The sequence below is a fragment of the Phallusia mammillata genome, chromosome 1 (genome assembly GCF_965637545.1).
Source record: "Phallusia mammillata chromosome 1, kaPhaMamm4.hap1.1, whole genome shotgun sequence".
Taxonomy (NCBI): Eukaryota; Metazoa; Chordata; class Ascidiacea; order Phlebobranchia; family Ascidiidae; genus Phallusia; species Phallusia mammillata.
Genome location: NC_137252.1, coordinates 16,014,191 through 16,038,196, shown reverse-complemented (window position 1 = coordinate 16,038,196; position 24,006 = coordinate 16,014,191). Strand labels below are relative to the sequence as shown.

General features: G+C 40.6%; 1 protein-coding gene across 3 annotated transcripts in view; it reads left to right on the top strand.

Annotated features, from left to right (window-relative positions):
• The window catches only part of LOC145212576 (papilin-like), a 31,171-nt gene that overhangs the window by 317 nt on the left and 6,848 nt on the right, over positions 1 to 24,006 (top strand). For 2 of the 3 annotated variants that reach the window (XM_080080748.1, XM_080080756.1), the window contains exons 2-9: positions 229 to 857; positions 7,897 to 8,030; positions 12,927 to 12,987; positions 15,461 to 15,563; positions 16,737 to 16,873; positions 21,007 to 21,130; positions 23,275 to 23,355; positions 23,639 to 23,811. In XM_080080748.1, coding sequence (XP_079936874.1) covers positions 774 to 857; positions 7,897 to 8,030; positions 12,927 to 12,987; positions 15,461 to 15,563; positions 16,737 to 16,873; positions 21,007 to 21,130; positions 23,275 to 23,355; positions 23,639 to 23,811 — 897 coding nt within the window. In that variant the 5' untranslated portion in view covers positions 229 to 773. Of the gene's footprint in view, positions 1 to 228; positions 858 to 7,896; positions 8,031 to 12,926; positions 12,988 to 15,460; positions 15,564 to 16,736; positions 16,874 to 17,880; positions 18,194 to 21,006; positions 21,131 to 23,274; positions 23,356 to 23,638; positions 23,812 to 24,006 lie in introns of those variants that run through there. The other variant, XM_080080764.1, reaches the window with a different exon arrangement.

Here is a 24,006-nt window from a genome sequence, read left to right as displayed (position 1 = left end):
TTTACCAATACCAATATACGAAAAATATCAATTAAGTTGTAAGCATCGGTGTGTTTTTGTTTGATTTTTTTGTTTTTGTTTTTTCAAGTTTACCAATTATAAATGTAAACTGACATTCAGTACATCCCTAAACTAAGTACGTTACGCCGCTCAACGTAGATATTATAGTCGCCGAAAGTATATTTTGGCATGTTCCGTTATTACAAACTTCATACTTTCATTACAAAGGTGCATTTCGGGCCATCACTGGAAAAGGGGGTTTGTATTAAAAGCAAAAAAAGACATAAAACACAGGAGCTTTAGCCGATTCACGGTGGAAACGCCGCGCCGCGCATGAATAGACGCAAGTCGATGAAGAGGCGAAGAAAAAAGGAGCTGTGGCGACGTCGTCCTTTGTTTGGTCACAAACGATTGGCAGACCTCGTGAGTTCGTGCTCACGCTAAACTTGTCTGAATTGATTAGACGTGTCAGGCGTTGCAGCAAAGGCGCTCAGTGCACCGGCTAACAGCATTAATCGAGTGCCGTGTTCTTCAAATGCAGGTGTACACGTTCAAATAAGGTGTTTCTCTGACACAGAGTAATACACTGCATTGCGCGAGAATCTGTGCGCCGATCAGCTGCGAGTTTTTATCTTGATTCTTGCGGTCCGCATGGCATCTTATTTACCGCTGCGGTCGTAAGATTTTCAACTTTGCTCTTTGTCGACACCGTCTCCACTCGAAAATACAAAAGATTCAGTTTGTCGTGGAATATAGTAACACGGCGCCGGAAAATGAACATCACTTCGCGGCAAAAAAGTTTACTGACTCTTGGTCTCCTTTCGATGCTTGCAGCCTGTTCGGGGCTTTCGGTTTTGGTAAGTCTATGCTTTTTTATTTTGTCTTGGCATCTTGCACAATTGCATTGAACGGCTATGCTCAGATATTAGCCATACGACTGTGAAATGTGTGTTGGGAAATGTATTTTAAAACATGCATTGTTGCGCAACTTCAAAAAACTGGCAGATTTAATTGAAATATAATTTTAAATAGGTCGACAATATAGGCCCAGATAAGCTTGGTACACACATCCGTTTTAATGTAAAGTGTATTCGCCTATGAGAAACCTAATTTACTTTTCAAAACATATGTTACACAGGGGCGGGTACTTTAGAGATAAGGCCATTAGTGTTCTTATCGGGGAAGCACAAAGTTTGTGGGCTTGCAGCCAATACACATACACTTTTCAGATTGACACAGCATGTTTTTAAGCTTATATGTTTATCTGGCCTACTTACCGAGCAAGCGAAGCTATTTAGCCCTATCGAATTATAATCGCCAGGAAATCAGCAGGGGGCTTTCCCCGTGACGATACCGCCGGCGTTGTGAGTTTCCGTCAGTGTAATGTTTACAGTGGCGCCTTTGCCTTAGGTGTGTTGTTGGGCGTATTAATGTGCAAATTTACGGTCGATGTGTGCTGTACGTACTGCGAACCTTCCAAAAAACAGACTTCACATTTCTTTTGTTGCGATTGGTACTTGAACAGTGTAGGCTACACATTTGAAGCAATGAATAAAAGGTTTCAGACAGGTTATGACATTTATACTGATATTTCAACGACCACATAAAGTGGTAATAAACTGCGAAATAAACTTCGAAATATACAATCATTGCACAATCACTTGCCTGTTGTTAATTGAACCACATATGGCGTGACTAAAACCTTTTGGTCCTTGCGGTCACTGATACGCTCAGAGTTGCAAGCGGGCCCGAAATCTGAGCCCGAACCCGGCCCGAACCCGAAAGTATAAGCCCGAAGCCCGGCCCGAACCCGAAACGTTTTTGAGAAGCCCGTTTAGGCCCGAAATTTTGATTGACAGGCCTATCCACGAAAGCCTTGCAACAAAGGATGAGAAAGAAAAAAGATAAAGACAACAAACACAATGAACAATAGTAGACAATGAGGTAAACAATACGTTTTAGAGTAGGGTGGGCATTAGGTCAAAGCCAGAGAATTGTTACTAAAAAGTGGCGGCAACGGAACTTAAAGTAAGGCCCGTTTTGAGCCCGTTTTCTGACAAATACCTAAGCCCGAACCCGGCCCGAACCCGGCCCGAACCCGAACCCGGCCCGAAAAGCCCGGCCCGACTTGCAACTCTGGATACGCTAGTGCCGAATTGGAACAAATCATGTTCTTGACCGTGCCACTTGTTCTTGACGTGCGCTGCGTGCCACCAACGACCACATCTTGGCAATCATATCAAGTCAAAAAACAACACTTGTGAGTGGCACCTCTGGTTTGCAATAATACCACAGTGCTACAGCCAACCACACTACAGTTATAGTGGTCTGAAAGTCTAACCCTGTTGTTATTTGCACGCCGGTAGGCAATCAACGCGAACAACTTAATAAAATTATCAATGTGTGGTTTGGGTCAATTGACATAGGTTTAAAGTGGGTTGAAGACTCAATTTAACACTTCAATGTGTAATTTATGGTTGATTGGAAACATACCCCGGTACTGCCTTGTACCTCAATGTCCTTCTGGTTTGATGTCTTGACATAAAAAGGAAATAACTGCCTCCGCTTTATTTGCGGTTTTCATTTTAATGTGTAGTTGTCCTTCAAACATTGCCGTGCAATTTGGTGATTTGTGGTATTCCCAAAAAAATGAAGTATAATTTTGCAACGCGTAGCCACGTTGACAGTATGTAAACTCAGAACTCATGTATAGCACAACTATTTTCAGTGGGGATTTTCGTAATGTGCGTGCGTAATAAAATACGGCAATTCATAAATTGTAATAAACTTTTACGCTCGTCAAGCTTTCAAAAAAATTGTTAAATAAAGTAAATAAACACGTTCGAAACAGGTCCTAACAAAAGAAAGGGGCAGCAACACAAAGAAAACCGCGAGCGTGCCACTTGTGGGAGTATGTGGTCATTTGTGGCACCGCTGATGCAGACGGGAGGAACAGGCGATGGTGGAATCCCACTGCATGCTGTGATTGTTATTTGTGGTTTAGAGCTGATGTCAGCTAACCACACGACATACATAAATCCATCGGCTCGGGGATTACAAGTACTTTGCGAAGATAAGTGACTCACGCTCAAGTTCACTGAGGTGGTTGTTGTTGTTTTAGATGTCTTTTTGACGTAAATGGAACTATCTTTGAGAGTTGTAGATCATATTCAAATGCGACAACCGCCAGGCATTTGCTGTTATGCAGTCACCTTAAACCAACAAAACAAAAACATAAATAATTACAAATATTATCTGTTCACTGCAGTTCACACTTTATGGGCAAATATTCCATATTTTGGTTGTTTGATAATTAATCCAGAAATACGATAAACACAATAAACTATGCTACAAATCCTCAACTGGTCATTTTGAACCACCCAACTCTTTTAGTGTCGTTCTTATGGTCGACAAATCCGCCAAAGCTACACTTAATACCACGTGCGGGTGTTTCTTGTAGGATCCTCTTCAAACGTCCAAAATATCGTCTCAATATTGTAATTACAGGCTTTCGCTTGTCCCGTTTGGGCCAGGCCGCCCCGCTGAGGGGATTGCGCAGCTTGAATCCTCGTACGGGGGACGAATTAAACACTCGACCTCCAGCCTAGTACTCACAATTACATGTCATAACATCTGTTGGTAATTTGTTCAGTTCGACATCTTAAAATGTCGCCGCTATTCTGGGAGATAAATTAGCCTTTATGTGTATGATACGTGCTTGAAAGCGCAAATTGCTCGAGTCTTGTTGCGTGCCAGTGCGGGTATGTGCTGCCCCGGCTGTTGTTTAATAATAGAATTTGAAGCAAGAAGTCTCCTCGAGGAGTTTACCACACAGGAAGATTGAGAACTTATGTTTTACGATGTCAACAACGCCATTTACAAGCATACATGGCTTTCATTGTTAATAAACAATGTTTACTCAATGCCTATGCTAAGCAAACACCACCCGAGCGCCCGACACCTTTCAGGGGGGGGGGTCATTTGCACCCCCAGTTGACACAATACCGCGATTACGTGCAAACAATGGCGGTATTTCCCAGCGAGCGGTTTCCGCCGGTTGCTAAGCAACGGTTCTAGCCGCCAGGTTGTGTCGCTTAGCGCCCTCTGGGCGACAAAGGGATATTTTGTCCAACAAAATGGTTTGCCATCATCCGGATATAAGTGAAGTAATTACGATGTTTCATATGTCGTGAAGTTCATTATTCATCATCTGATTGTGGTTGACCAATCACAGACGAGTAATGTCGCACGCGTTTGTCGCGTCTCCCGCGGAAATGGTCGCGTCGCGATTTCTATTTGCTGAGAATGACTCATTTGATTTTATCAGCAAGAAAGTCGTTTTTTTGCTTCAAACTCTCACATGTTAAGTCAAGTGTGACGTCACAATGGCTTTTGGTTTAAGGTGATGATTTTAAATTGGGTCATCGCCGAAATGTGCAAAAGGCAATAATAGATAGGAAATCATTGAACCACGCAGTTTATGACATCGGCTTATATTTATCATAAAACACTTTCCTTAAAATTTAGACACTATAAACTGTCTTTTACTTGTACTAGTGGTCTTTTATCAGATACTTTTCGTAACTACAACATGCTAACTGTTTTGTTGGTTTGCGATTTCGTAAGCATTTTTACAACAATTTTTCACATCATAACAATACCTGTGCTTGTATGGCAAGGTATTAAAAGTTCACCTCATGATTGTAGGTTTCGTGTTCTGGGGCGTGCTGCACTAAGCATAAAAAATAACCCCTTTCTGCTAAACGGGGTCACGACGATTTACCCCATGACCCTTTTCATCTCTGTTTCATACAACCCCCACTTTACGAGCTCGAGCCTCATCGATTTTGCTATCGGTTACACTTCATTGCCCTCACGCCACAGAGGATTATGACGTCATTTTGGTGAAGTGTTTAATCTCTCCCAAGAGTAGTGCTTGTGGTGGCAACCACCAATTACCACAAGTGCAAGCCACGATTACCACAATTTGCTGTAGACTGCAAGTTTTGGGCGGGACGGATTACGCGGTTTTGCATCAGCGGTAGTTTTCCCCGAAAATCCTGTTTATCACCTGGATTTTTGAGGTTTTGTTTGGACGCAAGTTAGAATTATAGGAGTTGAGACCTAAATAACACCGCCGTTGAGCACTTTTTCATTTTTGCTTCAAAGAAAAAGTAAAAAAATACTAAAAAGGTATATGCAATTATGCTTTGTTGGCAGAAACTATTTGAGTCTTAAAACTTAACCGATGTTAATGCCTTTGCGTATTGTTTCGTTTCGCTAATTGTCTTCCAAACGGACGTCACCATTTATATTGTTACGCGGTGTTTGTATGTTTATTTGCATATTTTGTCCGCAATCACCGTGCTAAAAGTCTGATATATGACTACTAGGCCAGCATTATTCCTTGACTGCTTATAAATGTCCTTTCAGACCAGTTTTAGAAGTTTCAACCACCCAATGCTGTCGTCTATGTATGTTCATATTTTAACATAACTGTGCGTGCTAACATATACGCCAGTAAACATGCGGTCGTACGTCTGTAGGTTGCACCACGAGTTTAATCAGACATAAACATACTGAGGAAAAGGAACTATGTTTTTTGGAGTTAACAGGAACGATTGGAAATAATTATTTATGTTGTTTTATACAATGGTGGATAAACACAGTCGAAATAACACCTTCATTCCAACAAAGGCCTAACACAAATTTATTTACGAATGTTTTCCGAAGCAATTTCTCCACCGTATTATTTGTCGTCCCAAGGCTATTTATGGTTTATGACGTTATTATTCAGTCAAGTGTCTTCTCTGTGGGATAATTGCGAATGCGAGTTTGTCACGTGAGCGGGTGCACTACAGGTCGCGATCTGCGCTTCTGCATGTTGACGAGAAATGCTTTGTCCACTAAATTTCTATTCCCTTGTGCCTTGTCAAGGCCATTTGAGTGATTATACATAAATCATCAGGCATATCGTTAGGTTATAGAAGTTACAATATTTCTCGGAGCCAAAAAGTTGTATATCCTAAATTTTGGCCATTTTTTGGCCAGAGTTGGTGTGAAAACAAAATCATTACATTGTTTGTTTACCCACACACTGTTTAAACTTGGTATATTTTAAAAAGCACAAATATGCACGGTTTTACAATTCAAATTGGACTTGCCTCATGGGAAATTGTACTTTTATATTCATGTCCCTGAGGGAAGGGGTTACTTAGGGTCATTGAATGTTTGTTGGCGCGCTAATCTGTGACGCCTTGTTTTTGGTAGTGGAAACTCTCGCATTTGTTTGCTTAATAATTACGTGTTTTCGTACAATATTTGTAAGAATCTCATAGCAGCTTTGGAAAAATCCGTCACTGCGTAATTAAGCAGTTTCCATCGGTAATCTGTGAATATCTGAATAAAACATGAACAATTCTCCTTATCCAGAAGATGAATCAGAAATATGTTTTCTGTAAACGGAATTTTATCTACACGAAGATTTCGAATCCACTTAACCCGATTACAATAGTGCAAAAAAGTTATAGAATTTCCTCGTGCAAAATGACCGGATATTTATGATTTTTTTTCTGTTTGCCAAGTTGTGTTTCAACGGGTAATGAAAATGCTTTTTGTAGATAATGAAAAGCGCTATAAGTGGCTAGCAACACCGGGGATTATGCAAGAATTTGAACGTCAAGCAAAGCGATAAATCATCTTGAATGTGTTTGAAAGATGATGTGACCCTGAAAGATCAAATGTTTTCGGCGTAATAGAGTAACCAATAGCCTCAAAAGTTAACTTGACCCTCAAAAGGTCGGGGTCAGTTTTTAGGGTCAGGCAGGCGTTTTGTCCTAAATCCTCACTGTGCAACAACGACCGTGGTCAACTTTTTCGGCAAAGTTGGCTCAAAATATTCAGTTACTGTTTTTTTTAATTGTTATGAGGTACTGTAATACTGTTACAGCTTGCACACAAATACATTTTACACAAGGACAAGGGTGGACTTTTCAAACGTGCATAAATATTGTATGTTTCATATTTTGCCATATCAAACTGTAATATGTATTTTAACAACTAGTGTAAAAGTTCCGAAATGCCATATCGTCTCAATTGAACCACCATATCACACAGTTATCTATTCGATTGTGTTTTAAAGCAAACAGCAATCTGTTTAGCATACACAGTGGCCCCAATCACTCAAAGCGCACGCAGCACGTAAAGACTCTTTGTGCACATTCGCCTGCAAATTTGCACAACCAGGAATTGGGTGAAATTCCTGATTGCTCTTCCACGAAATACGTCACCACGGCTTATCTGATACAACTGAGACTCGAACAAGATGTGCTATGTCTCGAAAACCGAACCCACTACTTGCGTCACGTACGATGGGGTCTGAGAGCCCCAAGTCACCCAACACTGTTTGCTGGTAATAAGGTTAGGTTTGCAGTAAAGGTGTGGTGAGATACTTTGGTTGCGGCCAAGTAAGAAACATTTTTTGTACCTATGAATGTACATGGAGAATTTGTAGAGGAACACGTTTATTCTGCCTACAGATCTTGCATAACACAACCCATTTGATAAATTAATTGCCAGTGTTGCCTTTGTGACAATTGTGATCCCACTCTTACCTACCGCGAAGCGAGATTAATCCCACTTACTCATCAAATGACCCTTGACCTTTTCGAACCAAAAACAGTGTCCAGTACCGGCCTGGTCAGCAAAGTTTGTTCAAATGCAACTTTTGCAAGAACATCGGCAGTATACGTATCGTCTCTGCCGGTTAAGCAGCACAGACTATACAAGTAACGTATTTCGAAGGCATATTTACAGCAACGTGCACGCATTCCTGTAGTAACTACTTATCTAGTCCTTCGCCCGAAAGGCTTTTTCAATTTGCAATTCCTGTTTCAGACGCTTCAGCACGACGAAACCCGCTTCCAAGAGAATTTTAATGAGGGCTGGGGCCTGTGGGGTGAGTGGCACCCATGTTCACGTACCTGTGGAGGGGGAATCACCTACATGGCGAGAGAGTGTCAAACCACAAGGTAAGGTCAATTTTCCGACCACATTGTTGTTACAGCAATCCACTAATTTTAGAACTTCTATAACTTGGGTTTTCATATGAAAAACAGATGGTTTAACGCGTAGAACTCCAGCAGCCTCGGAAGCAAATAAAATGTTTAACTATCGGCAAAGTCACAAGATTCGTTTCGCGAATTACATCGTAAGTTTCGAACATTTCGTTTCAGGTAAAAAAAACTTTGTCCCTAGTTTGTACCAACGACAATGAGTGTTATTTTGTACTTTTCGTAGTAGGTGCAAACTAGGGACAAAGTTTTTGCCCTTAGTATCGCTTGACAGTTTTTGATTGGTAAAGTCAAACGTACTGTGCATCCATCAATTTGAAAACCAGCGAACGCAGTTGTGGTTACGCTGTATTGCGCAGCCTAAGAAACATTGATGACGTCACAATCTAGTACTCGCGAGCCGGTATGTTATTTTAAGGGGCCGGGTACGCCGGTTGATTATTTATAGAAGCCCTCGACGTTCCGATAAAGCTCGTTGAGGGCAGTAATCGACTCCGAACGTAAATTATAGACTCGATGTAACGCGAAATACAAAAATTCAGCATTGGAATTGATTTTTGCCTGGTAATTTAGCCGAAAGAAATTGAACCTTCAACGATCGTAAGCCAAATTACCCATCTTGGTAACCTCTTTTGGTCCAAGCATTTACAGCAAAGTGCTTGTTTGGATGTATGAAAACATTATTGGTAATAAAAAAAATAGTTTAAGCTATTAGTTTTACGTTAAATGGATGATGTTCACGTGAATTTAGATCGCAGGTGTTTTTGCTCTTTCTTTGATTACATAAATACTCTTGACAAAATTCTACTCAACACTGTTATTTTGATAGTTTGTGCAACATCACATTGCGGTGTATAATAAGCAATAACCCGGTTGTTATGTTGTGTGAATTGCTTTGTTTAATAAAAGTGTTTACCCGATTTTAATATAAGTACTGCTTTTAACAACAAAGCAAATCGTAAAATTGAAAAACCTTATGGCCGTGAGAATTTTCGTAACTTGTGGAAATTTTATGGGCGCGTTGGCGCCTGCAACAGCACGGCAGAAAAACGATATATTTGCGCGCGAAACATGCTTAACAAAGACGCGCGTTATTTAGCCGACACATTAAGACCCCATCCATCCTGCAAGACACCCGAACCCGTCAAGCTGCCGTTGCTGACGAGAACATAAATCTATCCGCGTGAACTGATTGTGTTTTCATTTCGCTGTTGTATACTGGTTTAATGATTGACTCGATCTAAACTTGCTTCAGTGTTCCGTCAGCAAGACCCCGAAGTCCTTTGTTTGCCCACAAATAGCGGGTTAGTGGCGTTGTGACGCGCTATGTAGGCATTGCTTGTCGAAAGTAAATGCAGGTGATTTGCGGAGAGGGACCCACGCGTAATGTTTGCCTTTCCGTGGCGTAACAAGAAATGCGATTTGGACTTTCGTTTTTACGCTTCCCTTATGTAACATGTTTGAGAACGCAATAGTTAACGGCAACTTGTTTCCCCTATGCCTAATCACAACACCTTCGACAAAGATGATGTTATGGCGAAAGGTTAATTGTACCTTTTGAATTCTATTTTAACACACAACTGAAAAGTTTGGTGAGAAACACTCTTTTTTCGACCAAACCTTCCTGTTTTTCGCTACATGAGGTCTGCAATCCCAAACAGCCCTAAAATAGCGCAAAACTCATTGTACTTTCGTTTGAGCTGAAGTTTCAAAACATTGCGATTGTGTTACACCGAAAACGAAAGATATCGTTACGGCTAAAGTTGCAAACACGCCCTAAAATTAAGCTACTACGTTCTTTCCATAACCTTTTCGCAGTACTGTTTACCAAATACTCGAACAATAACCGCGTCTAATTTCAAATATAGCATCAATTTATGCCCCTGATCTATTTTAGTTACCCTCGCGTATAGCCGCATGTGTACATTTCCGTTTGCAACTGCCCCCGCGAGGAACAACACTCCAAATGACACGCCCCTAAGCATCACGATTCTTGCTTGGCCATACAGTAGCTCACAAACAAGCAGCGAAGTGATCTCAACAAACCAGATACCAGGAAACAGACCCAGCCCGCCACGGTCATGCTTTCTTACCCACGCGACACATGTACTGACATTTAAAGTTGGGCAATAGCTGCAACACATTAGCACACGCTGCAACGACCCTAATTGAAGATTTCAAAAATTAAAGTTATGTTAGTTAAAACGAAAATTGCGAGTAAACGGACGTGATATATTTAGAATATGCTGCATTCAAAAACAATCAGTTTCAAAGGTCAAGCACGTTTTATAGTTGGAACCAGTGGTGGGATTCAGCCGGTTCGCACCGGTTCTGTAGAACCGTCTCATGAATTTTATGCGATCAGCGAACCGGTTAGCATTACTGGTTACTGTCAATGGACTTTTTGTAACTGAACCGGCTGAAAAATATGGCATTTGTGATAGAACCGGCTGACAAAAAAATTAAATCCCACCACTGGTTGGAACGTGTTTTGCTTGAAAATGTTAAATTTTAAATCGCGCTTTAAAACAAAGATAGATGAAAAGTAAACCGACCAACTAGACAGAACTTATGACAAATAAAAAATGACGCATCGTAATTAGAACACAAAACATACACCTTTTTAGGCTGTTGTAATCGATATGATTCAGACATGGAGGTCCAACGGTGAATCACAAACTTTTGTGTCAAGAAAACGCAAATAAATAGTTCAAAATACCGAAGTAGACATAGACACAGTCTAAGATTTTAGCCTAATATCCGGTTTTAGTTGTAGGGTTTCGAGATACATTCTGTACGGAGCTAGGAAACCGGGAACACATTAACTTCAGTTTATCGTTCACTGCCCCCATAAGCTAAGTGCTTGCTCGTAGTAAACTGGGCTCGGCCCGTCGTTCGCAATTGAAAGTTTTCAAACGGACAAGTTGACATAGTCGATTGATGTAATAGCCTATATGAATGACAGCTTCCCGCGCTGAGAGCCGATAAAAGTAAGGGATTAAAGGGAAAAGTGAAGCGTTTAAATCCACATCAACACCTCGTTTGGTGATTGAGTTTCTCACAAACCGTGAGAGTTGCTGGAAAAATGCTATAGATTACTTCAAATGTAGTTTTCGCATAAAATCGATCTTTCAAAGAGTGGTATTTTGATGGAAAATAACTAGCTTAGTAATCTAGCTCAATAAAAAAGAGATTTTATTAGCTACTTATACATTAATCTTTTCCTGGTAACAGTACAGCTTGTATCAAGTCCAATAAGATTCTACGCAAGTTCATTTTTATGACCAAAGCAGCCCAAAACCATTACCAAACCTCGTTTCATATGGCTGGAGTTATGGGGTCGTAAAAACCCGCAAGAGGCGGACTCTTTTCAACTGGCAATTTCTGTGTCGTCGAGCCCAGGTGCTGGACCGCACAACTTTACATGTGGAAGCCACAAACATCGCACCACACGCATTTAACACTCGAAGCTGTTTTCGCATCTGTGTCGTTTTCAATTGGCCGTGGGAAGAAATGCCTCTCGCTTCCGCGTGCGGTTACACTTGATTGGCTCACAATGCGGAAGAGCACTCACGTAACAAACAGGCCAAGTGATGACCTTTGGTGACCCCAACACTGGTTGTAGCAAGCCTCGGTTGGGGTTACGACAGTTCGGACGTACGTGAATACAAGCCACTCAAGCAACTTGTTTATTACAATCTTGCCAAATCATTCGCTATTTGTGCAAAAAATATTATAACATCGGTCGCCAAATGCGACAAAAAAAACTGACTCAGATCCCATGAGAGCAACCGCAAATCCCCGGACACGGCGTTTTATTGCTACTCCCGTCTCACGGTATTGTCTCCTGCGTTTTGCCTTATAGGGTTTATTTTCAGGTAAATACCTACAGGTGCAGACCCTATCTTATTTCTGCATGATAAGATGTGTGTTTTCGAGTTTCCGAAATTTTCCACATCACCAATGGTACGATGAACAAACAAATATTTTAGGATGCTGAGCAATCTGTTAACCTGACCCAGCACTTTAACCAACTTTGCAAACAAGTTATAACATTTGATATTTTGTCAATGTATCTCGTCAATACGGAAGTATTTGGTTTTCTGTCGTGGTATATTAAATGTAATTTTCAGCAAAACAAAGTCAAAAATCTAGTACTTGCCTTGTCGGCAAAACTCTTGCAGAAAAGTCTTTGCAGTCACACTGTGGGTTGTCACCGAGCGCAGCAATTCTGTAAACCTCAGTCCAAATTACCATGGACCTACATATTCTCAGGAATTGTGGTTTGTTGTCACAAAAGTTTCCTTGTATTCTGGAACAACCGCTCGACAATTGTTGTCATCAACGGGCATATCTTACGTCACAATAACAGCGTTTCGGTCCAGTAACCGTGGGCAATATCCGCAACTGTTAATCATACATGTTGTCTCAAATGTTAAATTAGGCAACGACATGTTTTTGCGGATTTGACATTAGTTTTTACTATGGCCCTGGTGTTTAATGTAATGTGCGTAACTGTTTGTTTGGTTTGATAGTGTCTTGGTTTTAAAGATTATACAGTATAGGCATTGCAGATGTTGTTAATTTGGTGCATTCGCAGCACTGTCATTGGTTACGAAATTGAACAGACAAATGTCGAAATGCACTGAATAATACATGAGATTCTGTCTGGAGTTGGGCTTGTTTGCAACAAACTACAAGACCAAACTTTTTTGCGGCTAGTTGGTTTTATACCAACCACACATCGATTTGCCACCTGGAACTTCATGCCAGGCCGTTCGAGGACAGAAATTCACTGCAAACTACTTTAGTTCGTATGTGTATGCTTATTTTTACGAAATGCATTTTTTACAGAATCGACGGCACAGCCGACTGCATCGGACCCACGAAAAAGTACAGCTCCTGTAACATTCAGGTGAGATCGTGTCTATGTGATATAATAGTCGTTTTTCTTTGGGGGACTTTGTATTTCATCTGTATTTCTTCTGTGAAGGGCCCTATTTTCATTATCTTTAGCATACAGTCGACGCCTGTGATTCGCGACTTTAGAGTTTGAAAATATTTATGTCTGATCGCTGAATTACATTATTTGTTCTTATGAAGCCTTTGAATTGAAAATAGTAAATGCCATACAGAATGATTTTTTGTAATGTTCGCGCTTGCCTGTGTGCATCTATTAAAACGATTTTGGTAACACAACCGCAAGAGAAAAAGTTTTTCGGTTCGACCGGATGTATCCGGCCAAAATATCATCCACAAAACTTCAGCTGTGCATCGAGGCGCAACCGACGCCGGAAAAATCCTTTGATATGCCGGCCGGCTTGAAACGCGCGGAATCCGGGGATATCTCACCGTTTCCCGTCCTACCGTAAACAAAGCGCCAATACCCGCTGGAAGCGGCCAGCTTCTTTAGTTCTCTGATATCACGAAGTTGTTTTCAACATTTGAAGTGCCTATATCCAGGTCACAGCTTTAGAAGAGTGACCACCCTTAACGTTAGGCGATTTCATAGTACTTCCGACCCAGAAAGACCACACACATGGGTGTTTATGGAGTTGCTCAATACATTTGTCGTTGTGTGGTCTTGTAAAGTGGATCGATTAGGGTCTTACAGACCAGGAATGTTTATGTTTCCGCTATCAATGGCCTGTTCGGGACGTGAAAGTGGATTGGATAGTGTGGGTTCAACTACGTGCCACTGCAAGTTGCAATGACTGACATGATGTGCTGCTTTGCTCAAGAATGTTTAACACAAAAGCGTGTTGGAAATAACTTTAAGTTGCTAAAAATGTTTTGCCGTTCTGTCAGTAACACATTTACGAGGTCAATTTAGAATCGTCAGATGTACAAGATTTTAACCCTACAGAGCTGCATGATACTAGTTGTGTTAGGGAGAACAACTGTGTTTTCCACACCCAGATCTCTCTTATGTTATCGATCCAATAGCTTTCTTCGTCGCAATTTAAATAAGCTACAATACGATAGAATCACAGGTCGCGTTTCAACAATTTTAGTGTCTGTAACGGTTACGATGGTTTGTTAAAACGATAAAATCCTACCCGAAACCTTTTCAAATCACTGTTAAATCTAGTCCACGCGGCCAGACATTCCACTTCTAACACTCTGACATTACTTCACACACCAGGTATTTCAACTTGACAGTGACCTGAACAAAGTTGCGGTATGTTTGTTTACGTAACAATCGCCTATTGTGTGGCGTCAGAGTTGGGCAGACTGACTGAGGTTTTTGGCGACAGACGAATCGTCTATCGGTGGAAGAGGGCCTTGTTTAATGGCAAGCTCCGATAAGGTCTGACCTCGGGCGGGGTTAAAGGTGGGAGTCGAATCTTCAAAGTTATCCGAGTGGTGTTGGATGACCGTCATTGCAAATCTAGGATTGAAATAAAATCGCTCGCTAGGCTTAGGTCGTCCAATTACGCACCAGTGTATAGACGCTTTTGTGTAGAAGCTGGCTTTACCAACAGAGTCGAGTTTGGGTTAAAAGCAAGGAAAGGGCCACACCAAGGAAAACTGAGTCTTTTGCTGTGGATATGTAGAAAAATAATGATGCCATCCTCACAAAGTATATACTTCAGGATTGATATCTAGCTTGGCTTTGTTTTTCCTCTTTTGACAATTTAATTAATTCATTATAAGTCGTCGTCGAAGTCCTATAACTCTCGTTGGTACCAACAAGGAAAAAGCCTACGCCCAACGGATACAAAACCATCCTCATAATCCCTACATCACACAGCACTATGAACACTTTCCCATCCAACCTGTCAACCATGCCATTAGTTTAACCGACAGTTTCCACTTTCCTCTACCATTTTAGGGGATTCATGTTACCCAGTCTGGCCTCTTCTGGGACGATAACCCCTCACCCCACAACGCTAGTGATTAAATACTACCGCCCCAGTCCCATTTGTTACAATGCATTTACCCCGACCAGTGGACAGCCTCATCCATCCCAATTATACCACTTCGGACCTACGGTCGGATTTGGGAGGTCGACGGGGGCTTGGAGATCCCTTTGTTTGGGTTTCGCGGGGATTTTGACTAAGCTCCGTGTTTACTTTGCGGTGTCTGGCATTATGTCAGTGTTGAGTTGAAAACGCGCCCTCAGGGTCTCCTGTCTCATTGTTGTGGTTATCTGTAGTGCAACAACGTCGATGTGTGCAGGAAGAAAACATACAAGGATTTCCAAATTTGAGTTAACCAATGCCAGAAGTTACCATAGATTTTAATTGCGCAATTCCATTGATCAAAACACATTTTTTGCATTGTTGGTGATGATACTGTAAGTGGCATGCTCGTTAATCGAACAAGATAATATTGACCTGGGGGAAAAACAATTTTATTGCGTATTAATCTGTACGTTTTTGCAGGACTGTCCAGATGGTGGAGTTGATTTTAGATCAGAGCAATGTGCCACTTATAATAACCAGTCGTTTGGTGGGAGGACGCACACTTGGAAGCCATATACCGGAAGTAGGTGGTAATATATGTTTTTTGTAGGACTACATTCGAAGCCAGTTTAAGACTAAAACGGCCCAAAGATTTTAAATCGTACTTATGGCGTTAATTGGAGACCTCAAAAAGGAGAGTTGTTAAAACGTGGTTAAAACAAGAGAAAACCGAATGTTCAAAAAAGAACACAATCAGTTATAGAAAACGGATTGATCGCAACCACATATTCCTGAATCGCGTCAAAACCTCCCCGGCCCTCCTTGCAACGCGACACCGCGCGTGCCTCCTATTGTAGCGCACCTATAAATGAGACGGACGCGCCCCTTCTCTCCGCCATCCTCTTACGCGATCCGCCACCCGGAACCACAATCATTTATTCTATAATGTAAGAGCTGGGCGCTTAATTGTCTGGCCCATTGTTGATGCAGTCCACTGCTGGGCGTGGGAAGAACGCTTGTTTTCACACCTGATCGTGCCGCTTTGCGTGTGCCGTGAAGCTGAGCAGGTGTGAGAATAAACACCTAAGAGCGATACGGGTAAATCGTTGCAAACTTTCCCACCTTTGGACATGCATTCAGCCATTCAAATCGGCTACGAGTTAATGGTGTCTGAATTTTGTAACGTTGCAATGAAAACTCGACAATTTCCGTAAGGGTAAGACATGATATTATATAGCAGTTAAATGATAGCAGTTAAATTAAACGAACTACTTTCTGACTCAAACCGTAATGTTGCAAATGGGTAAATGTACGTAACAGCTGCTGTGGCCGAAACACCAGCATCACGCGCAGTATTCAAACGTTGAGAATATGCGACTACGAATGTATTTGAGATATTTCATGGTTCTTTTCATCACACAATATAAAAAAACTGGGCTTACTATAGTCCACCGTTTAAAATGTGACGAATATTTTTACTTTCAAGCGCCCATGTCCAAAAATTGCCTTAGAATATGCAGCTTTCAAGTCCATAATAAGGTCAACCACCAGATACGCTTCCCCACAATTTGTTCGCCGATAAAGTACAAGGTCGACGTGGCAAATTACAGGGCCTACAGCGACGGTGTTAACACATCCTGTATTTCCTACATTAATATTTGGTCTTGTTCGATAATCTTCCCAGGCCATTACGACAATTTGCCCCCAGCCTTAGACCATTACCATCTCCGATGCAAATATGTTTATTTGTCCTCAGGTTCGGTATCAAACCCTTGTGCGTTGTATTGTCAACCAAACGAAGACAACTTTTTCATCAAGCAAGCAGATAAGGTGGTGGACGGAACAAGATGCAGAGATGGAAGTCTTGATGTTTGCGTTGACGGAACTTGTCAGGTTAGTGCGGTTCCTAAACAGTTTGATAGTGGCCTTACCACGGACCCAAAAACTAAACAATGGTAAATCCCTTATGTCAGCTTTAGCATCATAGTTTCTATCCAAACTAAAGAACAGTAATCAAAAAGGTTGTGGCCTAGAGCTTTAAGTGACTTGATTCCCACGCTATTGGTTCAGTAACATAAGGATTACCATGAGCGTAAATTAAACGGCACAATTTTCCGCTCCATGGCGCCTAACGCGACAAATCTAAGAAGCGAAAACACCGCGTTTTTTTGCAATTCAGGGGTCCCACATTTTACAGCCTTAATCTACGAGATGCACCATTGCAGTAACTGTGAATAGCGCGCGTGCCATTACCGATCAGCGAAATTTTTCACACGCGCCCTAATGGAGTTACCACGACAAGGCGAGGCGACCCTTACCGTAAGCTGACACCTCGGTGTTGTGTATGACAGGTGGAGAGTGGCAGCGGCATGCCAAGCCTGTCACTTGCCAAAAAAAACTTACCCCCAGTAGCCACGATTAAGTTACCCGTTTTGGAGTTAAGACGCTGCTATTTTCTGCTGCAGATATGATGCGAAGCTAAACGTCCCGAACAGGAGTGACATGTGTTACAGTGTAATCTTGTGTTGGTTGCGCCGTGTTTTGATCTCTGGCCTTGTTGAGGATTAACCTAAATGGTTTAGACAGCACCCACATAATTATGATTGCAGACATTGGTTTTGCAAAATACAAAATTTTTGAATATGCCAAGATTATTGGCAGCAATGGGATGATTGCTGGCGTAGTTTTTCCAAACCAAGTACAAGATCGTGATTGCTATGCCCACCTTAAAAACAGTTTTCGAAATTAAATCCCCATCAATGTTAGATGAAGTAAGCATTTGAAACTTTGATATTTCGCAACATTTTTTGCACGTTAAATAAAGACAGAAATAAAACGCAACCATAATACGCCAGAATAAACCTATTTAACAAACACATTTTTCTTTTCATGCTGGTGTTAATTGAGTCAAAATGTCAAAAATAAAAGTACCAAGCACACAGAAAAGGCCATTTTCTAGGAAAAAAGTTATATTTTTCGTTCCGCCATGTATGCAGACGAAACTTACAGCTTTCAGACAAGAAACATCATTAGAGAGTAACGATCCTTACAAGTTCAAATAGCCGTATCAAAAACTCACACCAGAGTTTATTAACCATTCGGAGCCAAGCACAGGATTTTGGGTCTGGGAGTCGAAACGCGCCATTTGGGACGAACTTGTTTGTTGCTGTTTACACGGGGTGACGTGGGAGGGAAATGCACACAATGGTTCAGGTATTATATTGTTTCTGTGTGGTTTGTGATAGCTCTGGAACGGCAATAGGACAGGAAGCTAGTGGTTTGCTAAAGTGGATTTCAGTTTTTCATCTTATCCATTGAAGCATGTTTGTTTAAAAGCACCGACACTGCGTGGATTCAAACCTTTCTTTACGTTTTTGCAAATAAATGCATGGCAACAACATTAGGAGCGGTGCGCGAATTCAGACTAGAAAGAATTTTTAAATGAATGTATGTATGTTTTGAACACAACAGCAGCTATCGCTCCGGGAAATTAGCTAAACTAAATGTATTCCTACACTGTGCAAAGATAATGCCTCATTACGAGTTAAATGAAAAAATGTCATTTTTCACTTTTGATCACTATCTTAAAACGTAGCCTAACAGAGCGACAAGGATGCAAAAATTTGACATAAGCAAAGTGATGTTGAACATTGCACCGAAAAACAATTCTAAAATCGAACGAACTTGAATTTGCACGATCTAAGGAAAACAAGTTTTGCAAGTACGGCTGACTCATTAATATTTAAGCAATAAGTGAAGAATATACGACCTCAAAACTGTCACCACGCGACACCAATGTCATTCATGACCTCATTATCGATGACGTCGCGTCACAGTCCTTCCTGTCTGCTCCTGTAGTTCCTGGTCGGCAGACAGTCTCGTTTAATTCGATATGTTTGTCTTGTTTAATCAACGAAATCACCTTTTGTCGCCACCCACCTAACAGGAAGCTTCTCGATTTCGACGTTTCTTTGTGACGTGAGTGTCATGTGACACGCCCGCTCACACTTTTTGCCAATTCGAAACTTTTGATTGACAAGTAGAGTGACATCTGATGAGGAAAATGGTTTACACACAGAGTTCTCTTTTCTAAAAAGAATGGTTCCTTAATTGTGAACTGTTGATAATAATTTAATCACACAATTAACGCGATTTAGATGGAAGTCGAGCAAATTGGTCTTGTCTGTATAGCATCTAATCTAAGTCCTCTGACGTATGAGTCATTTACAAAAAGAGTTGGATGATACTAATAACCATTGGCCCATTAGTGTCAACTTGACAGACGGTTTAACGATGATATGCAGCAACTGATTCAGTGCAACATCCATAAAAGTATAAGGACATCGTCTGTGATGATAAGTTCACAAATGTGTTTGTGATTGTATTCCAGTTTGAATCACCCAATTACCTCTCGTTCCACCACAAGCACTCCCAACCTGTCCGTTATCTGGTCAGCCGACACCTAAACGGTTGCTTAACCGCAGCCAATTACTTGCTGTTTAATAAGTTGCCATTGGCTTAAACGCTAAGCAACAGCTTGGGCAACGTAAATGAAAGTACCTATTACTGTAGAAACAAACTCAATGCTCGGGTGACTACAACGTTGGTGGCGCTGCGTGTTACGCACGCGCCGTTGCCAAATATGGGATCGCTGCTTGCGCTGACTGCAACGCCGATGGTTTTCTGCGGTTTACTGTGGAATTTGTTTTAGTCGTGTATTGATGCTCCAAGCACAATTTTATGGCCAATTACGTCCTTCTGGTGTAGACATTCCAGGTGTATCTAGCAGCCATCAATTAAGACTAGCAACTGTGGATTTAATCAACTGTTGGTCTCAACTTTAGAACCGTTCACCTTTGAAGACATAAAGCCAAAGTTTTACATTAAAATTCACTTTTTAACAAATTTGCACCATTAGTCATATACCAAATTAGAGATCCGTCCGTATCTTGCGCAAAAGCTTCCTACACAACCGGCTGAAAAAGTTTTTTTAAGTGCACAGTTCCTTCATTTTGTCAGCATATTGGGGTATTTCCTTTTTCTTCACATGCTACACAATCCGTCAGAAATTAGCGTGTAAAATTTAAACCCCAGCCCGGGAAAACAGAACTGAACATGATATTCCTATTGTGACTTGGGTTTCTACTCTAACTACGGCTAATCTGATTTGGTATAAACAAGCCGTTACGTCGGCGCGTGTTTAGACCTCCCTCCCCACTACCTCGTCCTTGTATTTATTTTCTTTGTGAGGTCTTGGGACACCTGCCACCACACATAATTAAATTATAGCAGGTCAATTGGACGCCAGATTTAAGATCTTATATCACCTGACAGGCGTCAGGAAACTTATCACGTGACGTTTTGAAAATCAACAACATTGCGACTTAAAAGTGAAATGAAACTACTACCATACAATCATATACACATCGAGCCTTTATGTTTATACCTTCTGCTTTGTGTAGATTTGTGTTACATTTTGGGCAAAAAATACCATATTGTCAATAGAGAGGTCAGACTGTCGTTATGAAACAAATTGGCGTCCCATACCGATTCGCTTGTGCTACTTGTGTCTAATCTTGGTCAAGGCATTTGAACTCTGGTCATAGGTCACTTCAGGTCAGTTCGTTTTCACGGTCATTGACCTTAAGCTGCGGCAGGCGTCGGGCCAGTGTTTGTTTTGTGAAAAGCTGCACTCGCGAAAGCAAAGGGGTTGGTGATGATTGATGTTTTTGTGGTGAACCTCTGTTTGTCGCTGAATGATTTCAGGTGATAATGAACACAAACGGTTCATAAACGACCGCTGACGCGTGCTAGCAAAATAGTTGGTACGCAAATTCTGCCCAAATTTAGAATGAAAGTTTTAACAGCTGTATGACTGCTTCACTGAAACGTTTGGATTAGTGCATTATTTCCTAAAACAAAAATGCAAATGTATAGTTTGTTACAAGTGAACATAAAGTACCTTAAAAGATACTCTATTACTATACACATAATGTTTCTGATACATTTTGTTTGTCTATCCTTAGGAGGTGGGATGTGATATGATGCTAGGATCTGGGCTTGAGGAAGATCAATGCAGGGATTGTGGAGGCGACGGCTCCTCCTGTTACCACGTGACCAATATCTTTGCTGCTCCTAAATTGCCAATAGGTAAGTGGCGTATGACAACATAGGTTGTATAAGCCTAATAACTGAGAAAAAATATGTAAATTTTTTCGTGGATTAAACCCATCAGAGATTTATAAAACAACGAGAGACAAAAATAGGTTTAATACGTCTACCGCTACTAAATTAATTCGCTCATATCTCAGTTGCTTTTTTGTTTTTTTCGTGATTTGTGTTGAGCATATCACCTCGCAGGTGAAATATGAATGCGACAAATTGCTGGTAAAGTTGTATTTGCAAATTTGTTTGCTAAGTTCTAGTACAAATGTTAAATATTTAAACATACCAAGCGAAGAAATATGTAATTTCGATACATTTGTCGGATTACTGCACCCAACTATGTTTTGTTGGTGCCTGGACACAGATTTTCTTGTTGCTTTACAAACACACATAGTTGTTTTGCATAGGTCTACTGCATCCATACATGCCAAAATTAAGTAGCCTACGAGCGTTTTTTGATAAGTTTATGCGCCTCGTGATAGAAAAAACGTTAATACAGATGTAATTATCATTTAAATGCGAATCTTAACAAAACACGTTAACTGCGCTTATCTACTGTATCTGTTGTGATGTAATTTCTGTTTTAAGACCGTCAATTGCCTAGTGCTTGTAGTGTTCTCACGGGATAGTAAGAAGTTTTATATTTCTCTTTGTTTGAAAGGGTGCTAAGGGCAGTTCGCTTCCAATCATAATGTCACGATCATTAAAATGAAAATATAAACCACAGACCATGATCTAGGCCTGCGCTTAAGAATTTTTGTATGGGTATTTGTAACGTAAATTTTGGACCCGCTAGGCGTTTACATGCGCATCGAAGCATTATTTTTCGACCATTGGCATACACACTACAAATAGGGTAGTTTATGTTAAACGACCTTTTCAACTGGTATGCCGACGACTTTACAAGGGTGCACTTGGCATTGTATCTCGAGTAAAAAAAACTTACTTAACACTATTTATCACACTTCAACAGAAATATGTGGACCCAATACGGATTATTTATATAAACACAAGTGCACTTAAACCTCGAAAGTTTTTATGCTAAGAAGAAAAGTCTACCGCTTTTCGAAGTAAAGTGAAAAATGTCGCACCCCATAAATAAACTGCGTTATTACTTAACAGATGTTTGAAAAGTTTATGTAGTGATAAAAGTATATGAACAACATGGGCTTCGCGACTCGTTGAGTTTGTGAAAATGGTTGGGAGCTTTTGATATGTATACATATATTATGCAAATTTTCTTAAGCTTGTTTTCCTATGTCGATATTTGAAAATAAACAAACAAAGCGCATGGTACAGTCACCCATAAATCCCTTTCTAGTTTTCGTTTTCCCCCCTTTAAATCCGACGTGACCCAAGTCCGAATAGTTTACGTTTTCCAAAGTGAATGGAGCGAGATTAAATCAACAGCCTCACGCGTCTCGATGCCAGCTCTCGAAACTATCGTTTATGACGTCTAAAATAAACAATGGGCCACGCGAATCCCGATCGGCTTCACTGCTATTGCTGTCGAGCTGAGTGGAGGATGAGAATTTTTACGAGCATTTTTGTGGTTTAATGGTTGTTTTCGACTCGGCTCCTGGCTTTTGGATTTTTTCCGCCAAATCTGCGGCTTTTGACTTGAGCACTTGACGGCTGTGTTAAATTGAACTTTGATAAACCAAACGTTATGTTATATAGGGCTAGAATGTTTTTCTTTTTTCACTTTATTCGCCGATTATATTATTTCACCAAAATTACCTTATGACGTGTTTCAACGGCGTTTATTTTGTAATTCCTTTAAAGTGTGTTGTCTAATGTGGATACCGAATATTTGCAAACTTTTTGTTATTAAATGTCGAAGAAGGGCTAAATTAAACTAGCACAAACTGTCTTAGTTACCTTGTGTAAATATCAGCATTGTTTTTAAGTGGCAAACGTACCCCGAACTAAATCTACGATTCAAAATTGCGCGTTTTGAAACGTGAATGGATTTTGTGTATCACTATTTTTGTGACAACATAAAACATTTTGCAAGAATATATGAAACTTCTGATATCATTCAGGCAAAATGTATATTCCGTATCCATGAATTCAATGAATTTGTTTGAACCAAGGATTTTATTTGATTTACTGTTTTGCTTGTACAGGGTACACAGATATTTTGGTGATTCCCCCTGGGGCTACCAACATTGAAGTCCGGGAATACGTGGCGTCAAGAAACTACCTTGGTAAGCAAATATCCACAACGATTGTGATTAGGACACATTGTAAGCGTCATATGCTATGCATAAAGTACTAGTAAGTAAAATTGGTCTAAATAGCATTGTGCAAGTCCAGCATTCACATGTAACACTTAGCATTAAGCCAGTGTATAACATACGGTGTAAAGGTTTGTTCAATCATATATTCAAACTAATGCAATTTAATAAAACTGATGATCGCCAATTTTAATTGGTTTTTGGTTTTTAGACCTCAGTAAATAACCAATTTGAACTTATTTATGTGCTCTAGCGATGCGGGATTCATCAAAAAATTACGTTCTTAACGGAAATTGGAAGATCGACCGCTCTCGGGCATTAAATGTGGCAGGAACAACATTTCGATACCAGAGGAAACTTGACCGACACAGGGCGCCAGAGAGCATTACAGCGCTGGGACCCACCACGGAAACCATCTACATCGATGTTAGTAGAATATCTATCATTATGTCATAGAAATACAATAAAAGAAAAAACAAATGTAGGAATTTGTAAAATTGTATCTCACTGTTTAAACTTAGCATTGAAATCTTTGTGCTGTTTTAAAGGTTTTCGAAGAATGTTAAAAGGTAAGACAAGATTGTCGATTAACCTAAGTAGTCTTGATGCTGCATTTTACAG